The sequence below is a fragment of the Suncus etruscus genome, chromosome 4 (assembly GCF_024139225.1).
Source record: "Suncus etruscus isolate mSunEtr1 chromosome 4, mSunEtr1.pri.cur, whole genome shotgun sequence".
Taxonomy (NCBI): Eukaryota; Metazoa; Chordata; class Mammalia; order Eulipotyphla; family Soricidae; genus Suncus; species Suncus etruscus.
In genome coordinates, this window is record NC_064851.1 from 15,590,954 (window position 1) to 15,613,917 (window position 22,964).

At 37.4% G+C, this 22,964-nt stretch overlaps 1 protein-coding gene and 1 non-coding gene across 2 annotated transcripts in view; both read right to left on the reverse strand.

The window, feature by feature from the left end:
* The window catches only part of LOC126006966 (C-type lectin domain family 6 member A-like), a 77,098-nt gene that overhangs the window by 51,816 nt on the left and 2,318 nt on the right, over positions 1–22,964 (reverse strand). Inside the window, exon 4 of the mRNA XM_049772501.1 lies at positions 13,823–13,974. Coding sequence (XP_049628458.1) covers positions 13,823–13,974 — 152 coding nt within the window. The remainder of the gene's footprint in view (positions 1–13,822; positions 13,975–22,964) is intronic.
* Positions 3,813–3,919, reverse strand: LOC126007407 (U6 spliceosomal RNA). The gene has a single exon (XR_007494982.1). It is a non-coding gene; the product is annotated as a U6 spliceosomal RNA (small nuclear RNA).

Here is a 22,964-nt window from a genome sequence, read left to right on the forward strand (position 1 = left end):
GCAAAATGGAGTCTCTGATGCCTGAGAAACCAAATGCCTGCGTACCTGACAGGCTGTACTGTGGCATTTCCCCCATGGGCCTAAAGGAAAGAACAGCCACATAGTTCAGTTAGCAATAGCCACAAGATGCTCCAATAAACCTCCTGAGTTGATAAGATATAGATCACATCCTGTTAAGCTACCATTGTGAAAGAATGTCTGTATGATCTAAGGGTATGCTGTAAAACTGGAAAGTCCGTCCTGTACGACCCCCCTACGTTTTATAGACACCATGGAAAAGTACTGATTGTTACTTCCGTATTTTGCTTAACTATAAAAGCTAGCCCCCTTTCAATAAACCTTAGCTCTTGATCAGCCCCGTTTGACTTGAGCTCGTTTCTTTCTCAGCCTCTTTCCTCCATTTCAGGTCGGATCCCGCTCATGACCCACGAATTACTTCGTGATCCTCATACTCACACCCCCGCGGGTCAGGGGTCCCCCATCGGGGGTCACAAAAAGTCATTCAAGGACTTAGCAAGAAAACAGCTATCTGTAATTCAGAGTGACATTTCCCAACAGAAACCAAATTTAGCCTTCCAGCCTCTAGGACTATAAAAAAGAACAAATTAGTAGTTATTATTTAAGGTGCTCAGCTTGCGGTATTTTGTATAGTCATCACAGCCCAAGCAAGTTGGTACCTTCAGAAGTGGAAGAAACGGAAGTAAAACAGAATATCACAATCTTCAATGTTGCCCAATAAATATTTCATATGGCCTCTAAGAAAGAATATATATATATATATATATATATATATTCATGAATTATTTATTTTTTCTTAAAACACAACTAGATTTGATTTCTCTTGAGGGAATCAATTTAACAGATATGTAAGGGAAATAAAAAAGTTAAATATAAATTACTGAGAAAATTGAAAACTAAAGAAATCCAACTGAGTGATGATACAACAGTCATGACACTTGCCTTTCACGTGGCCAACCTGGGTTCCATTCCCAGCACAACACTAGTACCACAGAGCACCACCAAGGAGATATTCCTGAGCATGGAACAAGAAATAAGCCCTGAGCACCTCCAGTTGTGGTCAAAGAAAAAAAGAAGAGGAAACAATTCAAAATGCTGTGCAATCATTTTTTCACGGATTAAAGATGTGCACACAAAATAACATAAGACTGAGATAAAATTGTACTCTTAAAACTATTATGAAACAGCCTTTTTGTATGCTCTACCCATGAAGCTTACTGGAACTATTGATTTTTAATCCTTATCCAGTATAGTCAGCAACTCAACTAGAAGCATATTAGTTCTTACCTTCCATGATTAATTTTTCTTTCTTACATTCCAATATTGTGTGTGTCGTTTCTTGTGTAAACTGTTTTTCTTGAATAAGTTCAGAATATTTTTGAAAGAAAACTGGAAAAGAGAAAAATACCATTGATTTTCTTGGTACTGCTAAGACTTTTCTTTTTAGTGTTACTTTCTTGTATTCTTCATAGGAACAACCCACGAGTTCTCAATTACCCCAGTAGGAAGATGTTAATTCAGAAAAAAATACCCCATTGCCTAGCAGTCAAAATATTCTAATCCTACAGATATTGAAATCACAGATTTGGCTCATATCAATTGTTAAAAGATATACAAAAGATATTCTTTACACAAAAGAATATTTGTATAGCAGATCTAAACATATGAATCCATTCTATCATTCAGCAATAACTATGTCATATATGGAGTTTGGAGAAGGGAGATATGATAAAGGGTTGAACACATCTTGAAGATATAAATAGCATGTCCTTGGGGAACAAAAACTGCTCATTCTGAGTTCTAGATTATCTGCTGAATTTTTTAATTCAACGATGAGAAAGGAAGTGTATTAATTTCTTTACCTTCTTCCCTTTCTTCTGTCCATCCCAGTATTCTTCTGTACTCAAGTATCTCATAACTTAAAACAAAATGATCTTCCCCCTCTAAAATGTGATGCAATGTCAGGAAGCAGTGGTGTCCCAAGAGTAAAGGAAAATAAATAGGTCCAAGAAGAAAAAAGAAGACTCTAGAAGTTTCCTGAGTGTGTGTGATTAGAGAATTGTAGGAGTGGAATGATGGTGGAAGTTAATATTGGTGGTCAAAGTGTTAGTGGAAGTGAGGAAAAGAGAGTCTGGAATAAGCCTTGAACACTTCTTGGTGTGACCCCAATGGTTTTTAATCCTAAAGCCAAAGATAATCATGTTTCTTATATCAGGATATGATATCTACCTCTTTGCAACTGACTTTTAGAAAGTCTGTGTAGGGCAGGGAAGAAATAACTAAGGTGAAAACTCAATAGAAAACTCTGCCTGAAATATTTCTTCCCATCTTCTTTTACACTAGCTCATGACAAACTAGGTGCCTGCACTTAAAAAGGCCTGTACAACACCACTCAGAAATATATATTTATCTTCATTTACTCAACAGTCCAAGATAGACAGCAATGCCCTATAGGTTTCATCATAAACATGCGCATGTATATCTGCGCACTTACACAAAAGAGAGTTAGTGTCATTATTTTATAAAAGAATAACTATATTTAAATAAAGAACAAAGTTTTCAATAGATGTATACTATATTTCATCTTGAAGAGACATCTCTTTTAGCTTTCTGGTTAACTCCATTGTTAAATGCCGGTATCTAATCAATGCCATCTCTTCAGATAAGAATAATACTCCTTCTAAATTAGATTGGCTACTTACTGATAAAGACTATTAAAAATGAGATTGTCAGCAACAGAAGAATCATCACTAAGGCAAGAAGTAACTTGGGGAGACCAGGGTTACTTTTGAGAGTATCAGTCTTCTCTTTGGGTGCTGAAAGAGACATCAAATCAGGTTCATCAGTAATACAATCAAGACAATCGTACAAATAATAGAACACTAAAAAATACATAATAGCATTCATTGTTGAAACATAGGAAAGCACTGAAGAGAACAATTCCCTACCATTACAGAAGTTTTGATATATCAGGAATCCCACCACACAAAGCCTTCTATTTCTAAGAAGGAAAACAGCTTAGTGAAGGAAGACTGAATGAGCCCTTTTTTTCCAAAACCCATGCTTTTATTTGCAAGACCCAGGCCACACACTAGAGTGGAGAAGGAATATCAAGAAGGGAATGATTCAATATCCTATCACCAGATTACATTTTAGGGTGGAGTATGAAGTATGGAGTATGAAATATAAGGGTTGAACAAGTAATCCAACAGACTATGACAACCATAACTTTTCCAGAAAGCATAAAGAAAGATCTTGGGGTTAGGCATTAGAGTGCCTAGAGCATGCACAATGCTTTGGGAAGTAATGCTATTTTAATTATGTTAATCCTGACAATCCATGAACAGTGTGTGTCTCCATTTCCTTGTGTCCTCTTTTATTTCTTGAAGCAGGGTTTTGTCATTCTCTTTGTATAGGTCCTTCTCCTCTGTAGTTGGGTTTACTCCAAGATATTTGAGTTTGTGTGAAACTAATGTGAATGGGATTGTTTTTCTAATGTCCATTTCTTCTCTATCCTTATTGGTGTATAAGGTCATTGATTTTTGCATATTAATTTGTAACCTGCCGCTTTGCTATATGAATCTATTGTTGTATTTTGGGGGGAGTTGAATTATTTTGGTTTCTGGTTTTTGGGTCACACCCGGCAGTGCTCAGTAGTTACTCCTGGCTTATGCTCCAAAATTGCTCCTGGCAGGCCCGGGGGACCATACAGGGTGCCGAGATTTGAACCATCGTCCTTCTGCATGCAAGGCAAATGCTTTACCTCCATGCTATCTCTCCGGCTCCCCCCCACCCCAAATATGAAACGCTTCACGAATTTGCGTGTTATCCTTGCGGAAGGGCCATGCTAATCTTCTCTGTAGCGTTCCAATTTAAGTATATGTGCTGCCGAAGCGAGCACATATTGAATCTATTGTTTCTAGATGCTTCTTGGTCAAGTCTTTAGGGTTTTCTAAATATAGTATCATGTCATCTGAAAAGAGTGAGAGCTTAAGTTCTTCCTTTACTATCTGAATGCTCTTGATATCTTTTTTTTCCCCCCTAATCGCTATGGCAAGAATTCCAGCACTATGTTGAACAGGAGTGGTGAGAGAGGACAGCCTCTTTTGTACTGGATTTTAGAGAAAGGCTTTTAGTTTATCACCATTAAGAATAATAGTTTCCGGGGCCGGGCGGTGGCGCTGGAGGTAAGGTGCCTGCCTTGCCTGCGCTAACCTAGGACGGACCGCGGTTCGATCCCCCGGCGTCCCATATGGTCCCCCAAGAAGCCAGGAGCAACTTCTGAGCGCATAGCCAGGAGTAACCCCTGAGCCTCACAGGGTGTGGCCCAAAAACCAAAAAAAAAAAAAAAAAAAAGAATAATAGTTTCCAACGGCTTGTGGTAGATGGCCTTGACTATATTGAGAAAAGTTCCTTTGATTCTCATCTTTTTTTTTTTTTTTTTGGTTTTTGGGTCACACCCAGCAGCGCTCAGGGGTTACTCTTGGCTCTGTGCTCAGAAATCACCCCTGGCAGGCACGGGATTCGAACCACCATCCTTCTGGATGTAAGGCAAATGCCCTACCTCCAGGCTATCTCTCCAGCCCCATGATTCTCATCTTGATGAGAGGTTTTTGTGATTTTTTTTTTATTATCAAGAATGGATGTTGGACTTAAATGAACACTTTTTCTGTATCTATTGATATGATCATATTTTTTTTCCTTTTTATTGATATGGTGTATTGTGTTGATTGATATAATATATTAAAAGATCCTTGCATTCCTGGGATGGAACCTACTTGGTCATGGTGATGACCTTGATGAGACTTTGGATCCCATTTGCCAGAATTTTGCTGAGGATCTTTACATCTGCGTAAATCAGGAATATTGGTCTGTAGTTTTCTTTTTTCGCAGCATCTATGTCTGACTACTTTGTGAATTTCGTCGCTGCCACCTTGCAACCTTCAGACTCACCAGATCATAGGGGCTGCAGGAACGTCGAGCCAAGAAAGACCTCATCATCCCCTTACCAACACTAGCACTCATTAATTTATATTTAAACAACATGTATACACATTTGGTTGTGGTGCACCAGACATCACCCACTGTTCTGTAGCACCATGAATCATAAATAGCAGTGCTTTCAGAATCACACTTAGTATATGGAACAGTAATAGAGACAAACTCTACCTCATGTTTTCAAGGTAAACACTATTACAGAGCTATTCCAAGTCCAGTTTTGTTAGGTCATAAGTTCATTTGCTTTAATGATTTATATTCCACATAAAAATGAAGTTATCCAGTAAATGTATTTTATTTTCTTATATCACTTACTACAATCATCTCAAGTTCCATCTATTTTGTCTGGGAAAATGAAAACTAAAAACTAAAAAATAATATAATGATAATATAAAAAATGAAAGAATTTTATCTTTCTTAATAGCATTTTTATTGCTTTTGGTCATTTATGTTGTTTCTATGTTTTGATTATTGTAAATAAAGCTATTATAAACCTAAAGGTGAACATATTATTTTCTATGAGGCTTCATATTCTTTCCTATGAAGCTTCACATAAATGACACGGAAAGATATCATGGATCATGTGGAATTTCTGCTTTTATTTTTCTATGAACTCTCCAGACCATTCTCCATAGCGGCTGCACCAACCCATATTCTCACCAATATTATGTCTGAGTTTTTTCTTCATAACCTTGCCAACACTTGGTGTTTTCAATATTTTAACACAGGCCATGTTCATGAGTGTGAGGTGATATTTACACTTGATCTTAGTCAAAAAACTGAGAAGCGATGGGTGTGAGGTGATATTTCTTTGTAGTTTTATTTTAATTTCCCTTTAACAAGTTACATTGAAGTGTTTTTATTTCTTTTCATTATCCATGAGACACCTTTATGTCTTTTTTGGAGATGTGTCTATTCAATATTTTCACCCACTCTTTGAATTGCTTGCTGTTACGTTGTTGAGATTTGAGAGCTCTTTATTTTGGGGTGGTATTAGCCCCTTGTTATATGCAATATATGTAAACACTTTCTTCAATTTATAATTGTTATTTTGATTTTTGTAATGATTTATTTCATGTGACAGAACCATTTTTACTTGATGCAGTACTATTTGTTTATTATAGTTTTTTTCTTGCCATTAGAGTTTAGTACCCATAGTTATCTCTAAAGTTCAGGTCTTAGAATATTTCACTTTGTATTTGTCTTTGTATTTTTTGCTTTCAAGTATCATATCCAAATCTTTAATGCATTTTGATTCAATTTTGTGTATGTTACTAAGTCATGATCAAGTTTTATGTTTTTGCAGATCAACAGTCCAGTTGTTTACAACCATCTGTTGAAGAGGCTTTCCTTCATTGCATGGTCTTTGTCCCTTTATCTTTTATTTTTATTTATTTTTTTTTTTTTTGGTTTTTGGGCCACACCCTGTGACGCTCAGGGGTTACTCCTGGCTATGCGCTCAGAAGTTGCTCCTGGCTTCTTGGGGGACCATATGGGACGCCGGGGGATCGAACCGCGGTCCGTCCTAGGCTAGCGCAGGCAAGGCAGGCACCTTACCTCCAGCGCCACCGCCCGGCCCCCATGTCCCTTTATCTTAAATTTTATATCTATATATGTGTGAATTTATATTTATGGGCTTTCTAGGCTGTTACATTTAACTAATGCTTGTTGTTCCTCTAAACCTAAATTTTTAGTTACTATTGATTTCAAATATGTTGGAAATGGGTATGCTGATATCACTTTTCTTCTTTCCTCTGAGTTTATTCTAACTCTGATGTGGGGTTGATTTTATTTTGTGTAATTTTGTACAAATTCTAGAATTACTTGCTATTTTTCTTTGAAAATGACTATAAAATTGATATTTTGATAGCAGCCTAATTGAATCTGCAGAATTCTGTAAGTTAAGAAGGACATTTTAACAATATTTATTCTTCTCATTCATAAACACAGAATCAAATTAACTATTTTCTTGTGTGCTTTACCATGATTTGGTTTTGGTTTTGTTTGTTTTATTTTTTAATTAAGTTACCATATTTTCCGGTGTATAAGACGACTTTTGAAATGAAAAAAAGTCAACCAAAAATCGAGGGTAGTCTTATACACCAAAAAGTGTTTTGATATGCCGCTAAATGAAAATCGTCTGGATATTGCCACGAAACGAATTTTCCAACTTGATCCTGCAGCAATTACTGCAAGGTTGCTCAGTCTGCCTCTCTGACCCAGCCAATCCAAGCAGGATTTTTTGCATGCAAATTATACAATGTTCTGTAGCCGAATCTACACTGTAAAAAGCCTGCTCAGATTGGCCAGAGTCAGAGAGGAAGTCAAAAATTAGGGGGTCATCTTATATGCCCAGTCGTCTTATACACCGGAAAATATGGTACCATTTATAGAGTTAAAAGCTATTGATAGTCTCAAGAGCATTGAGTGGAAATAAAAAATGGTCAACCCTAAATACTCAAACCAAAGTCAATGACAATCGAATCAAAAGACTCAAACTACAACAAGCTATGCACAAAAGGGACCTAGCAGTGCAGGAGCCTAAGGGTGGAGGTATGGGATGCATGCTGGGAACAGTGGCAGAGGGAGGCTAACACTGGTGGTTAATTCACTAATTTACTAATTAATTAATTCACTGTCACTATGTACCTGAAATACAACTGTGAAAGCCTTGTAATTCACATGGGTCTCAATAAAAATTAGTTTAAAAAAGTTATTGAGAGTTCAGTTTCAGTCATGCAATGTTCCAACATCCATCCTTAACCAGTGTTCATTTCCCTCCATCAATTTCCCATTACTCACCTATCCCCTACCACTCCTACCCTCAGCCTGCCCCTATTGAAGACACTTTTCTTCTCACTCTTTCTCTTTAATTTTTTTCTTTTAGGCACTGAGGTTTACAATACTGTTACTAAAAAGTGTATAATGCATACCACTTTATTTCCTTCCAGTTCCCAGTTCTTATTCAGAGTGATAATTTCCAACTTTTATTGTCATAATGATCCCTTGTCTTGTGCCTGATATCAGAGGGAATGCTTTTAATTTTTTCCCATTTAGAAAAATGTTTGTGATAGGCTCATAATAAATGGTTTTGACATATTGAGAAAAGTTCTATCAATTTTCATTTGTTGAGAGTCTTCTTTTTTATCATGAATGAGTTCTGAATCTTGTCAAATGCTTCTTTGCTTCTATTACTATGCTCATATAATTTTAATTTTTCTTTATATTGTTATGGTATATTATGTTGTTTGACTAGCATATATTAAGCTGTCTTTACATCTCTGGGATAAATCCTGCTTGGTCAGGGTTATGATTTTTTTTATAAATTCTATTGGTTAGTACTTTATTGAAGATCTCTGCATCTGTGTTTATCAAGAATATTGGCCTTTCATTCTTTTTTTTTTTTTTTTTTGGTCTGTTGTCTCTGTCTTTTGATATCAGGGTGATGTTTGCCACACGAAAACGATTTGGGAGTGTTCCGGTTTCTTCAATTTTCTGAAACTACCTGAAAAAGATTGGCAGTAGGTCCACTTTAAAGGTTTGGAATAATTCACTAGTGAATTTGTCTGGGCCTGCGCTTTTATTTTTTGAAAAAAAAAATTATTACCATTTCAATTTCCTCAAAGGTGATAGGTGTGTTCAGGGAGGCCATATAAATCCAAGAAATTTATCTAGTACTTCTAGGTTCTCTCATTTTGTAGCATAGAGATTCTAAAATAATCTCTGATAATCCTTTAAATTTATATGGTGCTTTTGTTATTTTCCTCCTTTTGTTTCTGATTCAGTTTATTAGTGTTCTCTGTCTCTCTTTGTGAGTCTTGCTAGTGTATTATCTTGTTTATTTTTTTTTCAAAGATCCAACTCTTGGTTTCATTGATCCTTTGGATTGTTTGTTTTGTTTTGTTTTGTTTGGCCACACCTGACAGTGCTCAGGGATTACTCCTGGCTCTGTGCTCAGTAATCACTCCTAGTAGGCTCAGGAGACCATATAGGATGCTGTGTATCAAACAAGGTTTGTCCCAGGTTGGCTGTGTGCAAGGCAAATGCCCTACCATTGTCCTATTACTCCAAGCTACCTTTGTATTATTTTTTGGGCTTCCAGTTCATTAATTTCTGCTCCAAGCTTTATTATTTCTTCCTCCTGCCTGCTTTGTGGTCAGTCCTTTTGTCACTTTCCAGTTGAATTGCTAGATATCCAAGTCCATAGAATGCTACACTGTGGGTTGCAGCCCATATGAAGTCACATAAATAAATATGAGGGCCAAAAAAAATTTGTCGATAGAAAAATGTTTTTGGTGACCCAGCACCCTTCCACCTCCTTCCTCCTGAACTGCAGGGTTATCCCTGGGCCACACGCCCAGGTGGGTTCTGACGAGGAGCTTAAAGAATACCCAGGCTTAACCGCACTTCTTCCCCAGCTCCGGAGGGAGGGCTAGGGTGGGGCTTTAAACTTCTGGGCTTCCGGCTCTTGAAAGATCTCTTTCCTTCATGGGAGCCAGGAATTTTTGTCAACATGGGGAATAGCAGCAGAAAAGGTACTGGCTTCAGGAAGTCACAAGCAACTTTCCTTACTACCCCTGTTCATTGTGAATCTGAGTGGTGATGCTAGATATAGACATATATATATATATATATATATATATATATATATATATATATATATGTACAAACATACATATATATATATATGTACTATTATTTGGATACCATTGGGTTTAATTTGTTAGTCATATACAGAACATCTATGTTGTATATTTTTCTTCCCGCCCTGGCTGTCCACCCAGAAGCTCATTTTATTCCTTTACTCCCTCATTCCCACAGCCTATTACCCCACATTTAACCATTTTTACCTTCAGTTCTTGGCTCCCCATAAAGCACATTATTATACCCACCCAAGTTAGATGCCAACCAGCTACCAAAGTGAGAAAATAGACTCTCAGGTTGAGAAAAAAAATGGTACTCTGTTCCTACTTATTTACTCTCAGCAGCCTCCTATCCTTCTCCTTCCTTCATTGTGTAACTGTGGTTGCAACCATACTAGGTTTCTGATTAGTTCCCACTCAAAGGCATTTCCAGATAAGGAACTGCTGGGAGTCATTTTGCAGACTCCAGAAGGACAAATCACAGACTAAAGTGGCATCCAGGATTTAACACTCTCCTCCCGCCTATTTCTAATGACATAAAAGGGACACATATCTCCATTGAATATCCTAGATGTATTCCCTTAACCACTATAACTCTTATTGAATATCCCCTTAAACAGTGACAATTGTGCCCACTGTTTTATGTTTGCTTGTTTTTCTTTCTTTGTGATCTGTTCAACAAGTAATTATAGAAGAGTCTTTCGCTTTAAAATTCATGTTAAAACCAAGTTAAGGGGATTATTGGACTTGTTCCCTCTGCTCCCCAGAGGCACCAATTAAATACATTGTGGCATTGTTTCTCTTTTGCATAGGCACATTAAAATGGGAAAATACTACATATGCAAGCAAATTATTATCTAATAGAAATAGGAGCACAAAATTTTTAATGCAGTTAGGCCTTATCCCCTGAACACTGGCATAATGACTTGGCTCAAGCCTCCAAAGAATGGGCATTGCCCATACATCCCTGAACCACTGACCATCTACGAAAACAACCACAATTTTCTACATCACGAGGAGGCAAACCACTACCAGGGGAGACTCTGCCGCTACTCTGGCATTGACTTTACTCCAAGGAGTGTTCACTTGACACCCAGATGACTCAGTGACAACAGCAACTTGCTTGCAGGGCAAGATGCTCCACATCTGATGGTGAGGTGAAACTGAAGGATTCTCCATATCCTAACTTCGATGAAACACAGAAACCAGAATCCTTCTGGCACAGAAACCAGAATCTTCAATGACAGAAACCGGATAGCAACAACAGCTAATGTGTGAAAAAATAAAAAATTCCCCGTGACCACAGAGAATGAATCATGGGTTAGACAATCTAGTATGCCTGGAGCCCAGAGACAGAGAACTAAAGGTCTCTTTGTATTTAGAACAAGGCTTTCCCCCACCATTTTACCCATATTTTGCTGCAGCTGTGCAAACAACAATTGCCATTCTCACACCGTTATTGCTGTATTTTTTTTAACTCTTATCCTTTAAAAAAATAGAGAGACTACTAAACTTTCTGTTGGTGCTTCAATGAATTCATTGTGAGTCAATAGTTTTCAAAAATATTCTTTCCTTTTCTCTTCTATCTCTTTAATTTTTCTTTCAATTTTCTATTTTTTTAAAAAAAACATGCTGCTTTTAGTCTTCCTAAAAATGTATTATCACTTATGTCAACTATGTAATGCTTTTTCTTTCTTTTGGAGGGGAGGTCACACTCGACAATGCACAGGGGTTACTCCTGGCTCTACGCTCAGAAATTGCCCCTGGCAGGCATGGGGGGAGGGGGGGACCATATGGGATGTCAGGATTTGAACTACCATCCTTCAGCATGGAAGACAAACGCCTTACCTCCATGCTATCTCGCCGGCCCTGTAATGCTTTTTCTTTAAATAAATTAATTTTAAAAAAAGAAAAATGTTTTTGAACATGCAATGACCCAAAATTAATTCAAAAGTCATCTGAGGGGCTGGAGGGATAGCATGTTGCAAATCAGCCCTTGATGGGGCTGACTCATGGAGGGATGGAAGATAAGGTCTTTCTCCTCCAGCTCAGAGCACACATCTGCCACCCTGTTCAGCCAGCGGTTCTGAGGTGAATGTGGCGGGTATAAAGCTAACAGGCAGTCAGGCTTCAGAAAATAACAGCTTTATTCAGAGGACATGGCTGAAGCCAAAAGCCCCAGAATCAGCCCTCGAAAGAAGCCCTTGCTTTCCACAGATCCTTGCTTTTATACATCAGAATCAGGTACCATCCTAGGGTGGGAGTAGAATCAGGTACCACCCTAGGGTGGGAGCAGAATGCCAGGTCACACCCTAGGGTAGGGCATAATCACTGATCAGGGTAGGATCAGTAACATAATAATCCCATGGAAATGTTTACATACACAACAATAGCACAGTGCTAGGACATTTGCCTTGCATGCAGCTAACCCAGGATGACCCAGATACAGTTTCCGGCATCCCATGTGGTCCCCTGAGCCTGCCAAAAGTGATCCCTGAGTGCAGCTGGGTGTGGCCCAAAAACAAAAAGAAAAACGAAAAATAAACAAAAAAGTCACCTGAGATATTTCTGGCAACTCTCACCCATATTGCATTACCCAGGAGAAAAGTTCTCAAGTGGAAAAGTTTAAGAATCCCTGCTACAAACCAATATTACTTCAAACAAAAGAAATTCTTGAAATGGAGAAATAACTCTAATAACCCTGGCATACTGGAGAACTATGTTACCTCCCTGACCATACATGATCTTCCAAACATTATTGGGAGTGACCCCCATCATGAGTTTAGTCAGAGGTCCTGTGTACCTAGGATGTAACCCCCAAGCCAAAATTAAATTAATCTTCTCAAAATTACATTACCAAGTAAGGAGGAAACCCCTCAAGCAACATATAATTTTACAAGAGAAATACATTTGCTAGTATCTGGAATTATATCTACCAAAATCTAAATTATTATCTCTGGATGGTAAGAATAAATATAATTTAAACTTTTGTGTACCCTATTTTTTCTATAATTAGCACTTCAACATATAATAAAGTTTATATATTTTTTTTGTTTGTTTGTTTTGTTTTGTTTTTTTGGGTCACACCCGATGGTGTTCAGGGGTTAGTCCTGGCTGTCTGCTCAGAAATAGCTCCTGGCAGGCACGGGGGACCATATGGGACACTGGGATTCGAACCAACCACCTTTGGTCCTGGATCAGATGCTTGCAAGGCAAACACCGCTGTGCTATCTCTCCAGGCCCTATATATTTTTTTAAGTATGGGAAGAAGAAATTTTCCTGAAACTGCTCCATATTTCCATGGTTTTGAAAAATATGAGCAATCCTGATTACCTACACACAGTGTTTCTAAGCTTTTCATACTTTATATGCTTTTTCCTCTGTGTTTTTCTCTATATCTAAGATACATTACATGCTAATTAAATCACCTTTCTCTACTCCCCAAAACTGTATTCAATTTATCTTTAAAATAAACATAAATTTCTGTAATCATAGAGATAGCACGTAAAGCTCTTAACTTGCATATAGTTGAACAGGTTCAATCATTGGCATCCCTTATGCTTCACTCAAGCCCCCTAGGAGTGATTCTTGAGTATAGAGTAAGGAGTAACCCCTGAGCATTACCAGGCATGGCTCCAAAATTTAAAAATAAAATTAAAAAGAGAAAGAAATGAATTTTCTGGTGGCAGAGCCATTTCCCTTGAGATATAACGAACTGTCCGTTAGACTTTCTAGTCCTTAACCTGCAGTGGTCTTTTGTTACCCTTTAGCCCATAATTAACAAGCACACAGAGCCCTCATAAAACTCTTCCTCTCTTACTGATCAAGAAATGAAATCTATTCATTAATTAATCAATGGTCCTGCATCTGGGTCTATAGTTAAAAGACCTGAACTCAGTCTCTGACTGCAGACTCACCCAGCCCCAGACGTAGAAGAGAGCAACAATCAACTTAATCTCACTATCTTTAGCATGGCTTGTGGGTAGATATTTATCAGCTCTCACTTCCCATAAAAATCACACCTCTTTCTGCTTCTTGTTACCTAGCTTAACCTCCTGAGAATCCTGTATTTCCCAATTGTATTAAATGAAAAAATTACCTTGTTATATGGCTTATGCTTCGCTTCTAGTACTTTATTTCATCAATAAGAATATGTTACTTACCTGCAGGAGCCCCTGATGGGTTGCCCAAGGACTTAGGTTGTTCATTTTTGAATCTCACTTCAGCATAAGTGATCTCTGTAGTCATGCTGAGAAGAGATAATCTACTGTCTTCAGACAAGACTCTCACTGGCACTTCAAACAACTTACAGTGCCTTTTCATGTGCACAAAACATCCGCATAAGAAAATAGTGCTGAAAGGAATCTTACATGAACTAGAAACCACAGAGATTCTGCCTCAAGAGCAACATAGCAGAAGTCATAGCCCTTAATTTCATACAAACAAATGTAATAAAAATAGGAACTTAAAAAGGAGGGAGAAGAAATAGGAAGGAAAAGAAAAGAGGAACAAAGCAACTAAGAGTTTTTTTCTGTGAAATCTCATTAGGCACTGGTAAAACTCCAAGCACTTTAAGACTTACTTTACCTCACTTAGTCCAAGGGACTAGATCCCCCCATGCCAGAATGGCCTTCAGGGCCAGACCTGATAATCTGGGCCCTGGGGGGAGTGGGGTAGTGGAAAACTTCTCCCCTATGCATACACAAACTGCAGAGGCTAGAGCTGGGCTCAGAGACCCCACATGCCAGGACTTCTGTTCCTCTTGCACTGGTATGTTGGGGGCACTGGGCTGGACAGCTAGCCAAAGACCCCCTGGACTGACTACTTAGTCCATGGGACTAGATTCCCCACGCTAGAATGGCCTTCAGGACCAGACCTGGTAACCTGGGCCTTGGGGGTGGGGTGTGAAGGAAAACTCCTCCCCTATGCATACACAAACTGCAGAGGCAAGAGCTGGGCTCAGAGACCCCACATGCCAGGACTTCTGTTCCTCTTCCACTGGTATGTCGGGGGCACTGGCCAGGACAGCTAGTCAAAGGAAAATTCCCATATGCATAACTAGACCCCCTGCAGGGGTGTCTTTTCTTACTGATAACCATTTTCAAAAGCACTCGGGCACATTCTCGCCTGCGCGACAAATACCCTTTTTAACATCGTCCAAAAATATTCTTAATTCTTGACTATTTCTAGAAAAAGAATGGAATACCCTATATATGAAGGATAGCACTCAAATAGATCTCTGAAGTCAGTATATATGTGAACGTCACTTTCTATACAGTGGTCCTCTCTGACTGCCAAGCCTAATCCATAAACAATTCATCTATACAATGTATATAGCTCCTCCTATATATTGCCCCTCCCCCACCCAGAGACCTTTCTACTCCCTCATCTCCCAACCCAGATTCATTATCTTTCCCTTATTTAACCCTCTTTACCCTCAGTTCTTAACTCATTAGGCACAAAGACGGACCTCCTGCCCCAACAGACCACCATCCAGTTCCTCAATGAAAGACACCCTCTCAATCCCCCATCTCGTGTCTCAGCAAGAAACCACAACCAACACGCCTGCTGACTCAAGCTTTGTGGCCCCTCTCACCCCCATCAAATCATGGATTGTTGCATGATACCGGAATCAGCTTCAGCAAAACTCCAAGCTCAAGAACACTACAGAACTCCAAAATGCCGCAAATCATATCTCAAACTCAAGACCAAGGTCTGTGATACGAAAAAGTGCCTTGGCTTTCATTCCCCACAAGAATATCTCAAAAGACCTAATTGGGAGGCCTATATTGCCGATGTAAGCTTAATACCTTTATAATAATGCATCTTAAGATGTGTATTCCTAAACATACAGGTAGCCTCCCCCATCATTTGTTTTCTTCAAATACCTTTTTTTTCCTTTTTTTAGATTTATTTTTTATCTCAGTTTTATCTATTTCTTCTATTTTTTATATATACATATTTTCTCTATCCTCACCAGTTTTGGTGCTGCTTGGTACAAAAAACAAGAAAACGTCCTGCCTGGGATAAAAGCCCAGACCATACCACAGATACTATGTGTGTAGCCTGTCATTCTTACCCAGAATAGCACCAGCAATACAAAAGGACACCACATATTTTTGTATAGGAACAGTAAATAAGGGGAAATCATAAACACAGAAACAAGATCTTATCTTCTAAGGATAAGAACTCACACTTTTTACACAAGGGTGCCTCCCATCCTGGACATATGTCATTTGGATACAACTCAGTCTCCATGAGTTTGGACATTGTTAGTTCATTCTCAAACCCCAGATTCCAGACATAGAACTGAAACAGCTCCCTGCAACAACACCAGAAACTAAGCTCTGTTGAGAGATTTACTTGTGCCAGTGTTAATATGACAGCAAGGACAGCAAGAAAATGACAACCTGACCTAAGACCAGGAGGTCCTATCACATCACCTAACACTAAGTGGAAATCAAAAGATGTATCATCCTTTGAACTATGAAAAATAAGAGCACTAACTACAGAAAACTGACTTTGACAACTGTGACTGGGTAGAACTTACCTTGAGACCAATAAGGAAAACCCTACCCTAGGCTGTAGCCCAGGACTCTTACAAAAATCAAAATTTCTTAGTACAGAGGCCCAATTTTGACAACAGAGACTGAGCAGAACCTTTGGAACCATAATTTCCTAGACTTTGGCTTAGGGACTGAGAAAAAACATGGAGCACATGATACAGAAGACTGAACACACCAACATGATGGAACAGAACCTCTAGAACCATAAAATCTCTATCCTAGACCTTGTCCTAGGACCTGTGCAAATACCAAGATTGCTAGCTACAGTGGCCTGATTTTCTCATCCACACTGAAGGAAAGTTTCCTGACACCACAAAAAAACCCTGGAATATGGCAATGAGTATGTATGGAGCCAGTAGTTGTTCCCGTGACAGTATGCTTCAAGAATGGAGAAATCCTGAATCTCTTAGGCCATGAGAATTTTCTTCCTTCCCCAATACTTACTGTGCCTATGCAAAAAAAAAAAAAAAAGTGGGGGGAACACCAAACCCTGCCACTCCAGCATTCCTTTTTCTTGTTTTGTTTTGTTTTGTTTGTTTTTGATATTATTTTCCTTCTCTTTTTTTCCCCACTTTTTTCTTTCTTTTTCGCTCTTGTGGATATTATTTGGTGATTTGGGGGGGGGGGGACTGGGTGCATTTTTTTTTTGGTAGTTGATACCAAATTTTTCTTCTCTTTTCCTTAACCTTTTTATCTCCAACAGAATCGCATAACTTGAATCATTCAGCCTCATAAATTGAGGGGGGGAAATGATGATATCAGGACCAGTTATATGAACATGTAGTGAAAATAAAAAATGAACAGACTGGAACACCAAACTCAAAGTCAATGACAACAGAATAGATACCCAATCTACAACAAGCTGTAAAGTGGAGACCAGTTACACTAGTATTCTGGGGAGTAAAGGAGGGAAATATGGGAGACATGCTGGGAATAGGAGTGGAGGGAGGACAACATTAGTGGTGGGAATGCCCTTCATTCATTGTCACTATACCATAAATAATTCTGTGTAATGCACTTCAGTCACAATAAAAATTAAAAATAAGACTTACTTACCTCAATAAAATATAACCATCTATTTAAATAAATAATAAAGTATAAAAGTATATTATATTTTAGCACTACATATATTAACCAGAAAGGACAATATACTTCCAAAGTATTTATATGTTCAAATTAGGCCTCTTCCAGGAGGCTCTGCATCTGAGTGCATGCCCCTAAAATTCATAGCATCATAGCTTTAAATTTCTGAACAACTTCAGTTGTTTGATGGTGTCATCCCTAGAGGAGCACCTCAGTTTAACAGACTGGGCATATAACAAGAGCTTACTAAACCTTCTGCCATTGTATTAATTACTTCATTGGTGATACAATAATTGTCCCAAATGAGCTTTCTACAGTAAGTTTTTTCTTTCTACTTTTTCTCTTCTCTTCAATTTATTTTTTATTTTCTTTTTTCAGTAACTTTGCCTTCACTTATCTGGAAATCAATGTTTGATAATTAATCACATGAACTAGGTGATGCATTTTCTTTCTTTCTTTATTTATTTTGGGGGGGCCACACTCGGCAGCACTCAGGGTTTACTCCTGGCTCTATGTCAGAAATCGCTCCTGGCAGGTTCAGGGGACCATATGAGATGCTGGGATTTAAACCACCGACCTTCTGCATGCAAAGCAAACGCTTTGCCTCTATGCTATTTGTCCGGCCCCAATTCTTTAAATAAATAATAAAGTAATAAAAATTAAAAAGCAACACAGCCACAAAATACAGACTAGCAGTAGTTTCCTCTTTGTGACTCAGAAGGACCATTTTCACCCCTGTTCAGTATGCCCTGAGAAAAAAAAAGAAGCACAAGGATGAGAGAGGGGTTTTTCAGCCACCCAGCCACACAGTACCAAGAAACTAAGACAAGGGCTGGAGGTATAGCATAGCAGTAGGGCGTTTGCCTTACTCGCGGCCAACCACAGATGAAACCTGGTTTGATTCCCAGCTTTCTGTATGGTCCCCCGAATCTACCAGGGGTGATTTCTGAATACAGAGCCAAAAGTAACCCCTTATTACCAGCGGATGTGACCCAAAAACCAAAAAAAAAAAAAAAAAAAAAAAAAAAAAAAGGAAAAGAAACTGAGACAAACAGACAAAACAGCAGTGGGTTCCTTTATGTGTCTCAGAAGTGCCATTTTCACCTCAGGTATGTACTCTTTGTGACAATTGTGGATGCGCTGTTTTGCTCTGCACACAATGAATGGCCAGAAAAATACTTAAACAACATCTAATAGATGTGAAGAAAGACATCAATATCAATATAATAGTAGAAGAAGACTTCAACACAGCTCTGTCATGCTTGATAGATGAACTAGGCTAAAACTTAAAAAGGATATACTTAATTTTAAGAAAGAAATAAAGGAGAAAAAGCTTAATATATATAGATAGATAGATATATATGTAGATATAGGGCTTTTCATCCTTCAAGAACAAAAATACACATTTTGAGCTGAAAGCAATAAGTTGGAAGGAAATAATAAAACTTAAAGCAGAAATTAATGAACTAGAAACCCTCTCCAATAAAAACTAACCCAAACAATACAAAAAGCAAGAGCTGTATCTTTTGTAGTAAAAGAATATAAAAAGATGAGGGGTCTAGGGGGATTAAAGAATTTTAAATAAATTTTATAAAGAGCTGGTACTTAGTGCAAAAACTCTACTTGAGCCCTTTCTGCTGCAAATCATTTCTCAATCTCAAAAACACCAGGGTGTGTGATGAAAATGTGCTCTGAATTCCACCCCCCACAAGAAAATCTCAAAAGACAATGGGGAAGCCTATAATAGTATAGTATAGTATAGTATAGTATAGTATAGTATAGTATAGTATAGTATAGTATAGTATAGTATAGTATATAAAACTACCTCTTAACCTGTTTATCCCCAAATGTAAGGTAGTCTCCTGTATCAGTTTGTTCCCTTAATATTTTTAAACTTATTTTTATTTACTTTTTCCTTTATATATGTGAGTATATACATATATGTTGTCTCATTTGTGTTTTCTCCTCTTCCTTAACTCCACCTGTTTTGGTTCTTCTTGACACAAAAACCTACAAGAAAAAGTCTTGCCAACGATAATAGCTCAGGTCAAAACCAGGGCACAGAGAGGATGGAGCCTAACACTCTTACCCCTAAATGCACCAGCAATATAATATACCACCATTTCTTCTTGCAAAGGCATACTAAAAAGGGGAAATTTTATGTATCAAAAAAAGCTCTTATCTAATAGGGATAGGAATTTATATACTTTTCAATACAGGAGCACCTCCCATCTTGAATTTAGACTCCATGTGATTAGACAGTGACTGTCCAATCCTGAACCCTAGATCTCAGACATAGAATTGACACAGTTTTCCACAACAACTCCAGGAACCAAACTCCCTTTGGGACATTCTTAATACTGCTCTGACGCCAATATGCGCTAGTTTTGATATGACATCCTCATAATGAGGAAATAGCAACAACTTGATCTAGGAGCAAGTTGTCTTACCTCACCTCCTAATGATAAGATGAATTCAGAAGACATGTTATTCTTTGATTGGTACAAAAGCCAACTTCAATATCTACAGAAGACTGACTGTGATAACCATGACTGGGAAGAACTTATCCTAGGACCAATTAAAAACAAGGTCCTAGTCTAGGCCTTGGCCTATGATCTGTACAACAACCAAGATCTCTAACTCCAGGGGTCTGACTGAGACAACTGCAATTGAGCAGATTTTCTGAAAACATAAGGAAAGACTCTATCCTATGCTTCATCCTATGATCAGGACAAAAACCAAAACCACCACTACAGAAGACTGATTAAAACAATAATGATGGAAAACTCCTAGAACCATAAATAAAGACTCCATCCTAGGCTCCATCCTTTGACTTGTGGAAATACCAAGATCTCTAGCTACAGAGGCAGGATTTTATCATCTACGATGGAGCAGAAAGTTTTCAGACACCACCAAAGGACCAAGGGGAGAGTAAAAAGAACATGTATGGGGCCTGCAGTTAATTCCATGACAGTATACTTCAAGGACGGAGAAACCCTGTATCTCTTAGGCCAAAGAAATTCCCTTTCTAATTTCCACAATATTTACTGTACCTATGCAAGAAAAAAAATGAAAGAGAGAGAGAAGCACAAAGTAACTTATTTTATTTTTGGTTTTGTTATTGTTGTTGTTTGTTGCCTGTTTTTTTTTTCCTGTGGGTTGTGTTGTGTGTGTGCTTTGTTTTGTTTTATATTTCAGGACAGTGGTTATTGTGTAGTTGATGTCTTTATTGCTATGGTGCTTTTCGAGTTTTTTGTTTTAGTTTTTTTTTTTAGCATTATTGTTATTTTTCTTCCTTTTTCCCTTTCTTCTCTTAAATTGATATTTATACCTCTAGAAGGACTCTTCCTTCTAGCATTTTTTGTTTGTTTGATTTTTGCCCCAATTTATTTTATTTTATTTTTCTTTCCTTCAAACAGAACCACATAATTTGAACCATCTTGTTTCACCTCACAAATTAAGGGGGAAATAATGGAGGGTACCAAGACCAGACAGTCATACAAACATTGAATAAAAATTTTTAAAAAATGATCAGACTTAAACACCAAATCCAAAGCCAACGACAACAGAATCGACACCCAATCTACAACATGCTAGACACAGAGGGGACCACTTATACTAGCAACCTGGAGGGCAAAGGAGGGGGATATGGGACAAATGTTGGGAACAGGGGTAAAGGAAGGACAACATTGGTGGTGGGAATGCCCCTGTCACAATGTCACAATGTACCTAAAAATTACTGTGAAAGATTTGTAATCTACTTTAGTCAAAATAAAAATTAAAGAATAAATAAAATAAATAAAATAAAATTATGCAAAAAAAAAAAGAGCTGGTACTTTGGAAAAAAAAAAAAGGATTTGCTAAACCACTAGCAAGACTCATGAACTGAGAGTGAGAGAAAACCCTTATAAACTGAATCATAAGTAAAACAACAAATAGTACAGAAACACAAAAGATAATCAGAGATTGCTTTGAAAATCTTTATATCAAAAAGTGTGGAAACCTAGAAGAAATGGATAAATTTTTGAATTCCTATAACTTCCCAAGGTTAAACCAAGATAATCTAAAATATCTGAATAGAGCTATCACTGTTGAGGAAATTAAATGTAAGACTTCTCAAAAACAAAAACCCAGACCTAGATGGATTCACTAGTGAATTATTTCAAACCTTTAGAGAGGACCTACTGTCAATCCTTTCAGACTCTTCCAGGAAATTGAAGAAACAGAAACACTCCCAAGTTGTTTTTATGAGGCAAACATCACCCTAATACCTAAAGACAGAGACACCAGACAAAAAGAGAATTAAAGGCCAATATCCTTAACAAATACATATGCAAAGATACTCAACAAGGTACTAGCAAATAGAACCTAACAATTTATCAAAAAAGCCATATATAATGGCCAAGTAGGATTGATCTCAGAGATGCAAGGATGACTTAATAATATATGCGAGTCAATCAACATAATATGCCATAACAATAAAAGAAAAATGATGTAAGTATAGAAACACGGAGAACCCATTTGACAATAAAACCTCTCAACAAGATGAGAATTGACAAAAATTTCCTCAATATTCTCAAAGCCATTTGCCAAAAGCCTATGGCAAACATATTCAATGAGGAAAAATTAAAAGCCTTTCTTTTAAGATCTGACACAAGATATGGTTACCCATTCTTACCACTTTTATTCAGTATAGTAGTGGATTACTTGTAATAGCAAGTAGGCAAGAAAAAGATATAAAGAATATTTACATAGGAAAGGAAGAAGTTAAGCTCTCACTGTTTGCAGATGACATGATATTCTATTTAGAAAATCCTAAAGACTCTACCAAAAAGTTTCTAGAAACAATAGGTTTGCATAGTAAGATGTCAGGCTACAAAATTAATATTCCAAAATTCATACTTTTATTTCAAATAATAAAAAAACAAATATATATTTAAAAACTGACTCACAATTGTGCCATAGAATATCAACTACCTTGATAGCAACTTAACTAAAGAGGTGAAAGACTTATAGAAAGAAAACTACAAAACACTTCTTCAAGAAACAAAAGAGGACACAAAGAAATGGAAACAAATACCTGCACATGGATTGGGAGAACTAACATCTTTCAAGTAGCAATAATTCCCAAAGTATTATAGAGATTTAATGGAATTCCTATAAAGATACTCATGACTTTTTTCAAAGAAATAGATCAAACACTCCTGAAATTCATAAGGAACAATAAACCCCCACAAATAGCAATTCTTGGTAAAAAGATATAATGTATCACTTTTCCTAACTTCAAATTGTCATTAAAGCATTAGTCATTAAAACCGCATTGTATTGAAATAAAGACAGATTCTCAGATCAATGCAACATACTTAAATATCCTGAGGTATATGATATATGATATATACCCTTAGGTATATGATAAATTAATCTTTGATAAAGAGACAAGAAATACAAAGTAGAGCAAATTAAGTCTTTTTAACAAGTTGTGTTGTAAAAACTAGTCAAATATATGCAAAAAGTTAACCTTTCTTTAATGCAGAACACAAAATCAAAATTTATTAAATATCTTGATACAGAAAAATGTAGGCAGAACTCGTCATGATACTAAAGTTAAAGGAATCTTCAAGGATGAAACACCACTGACCAAGAATGTGTGAGCAAA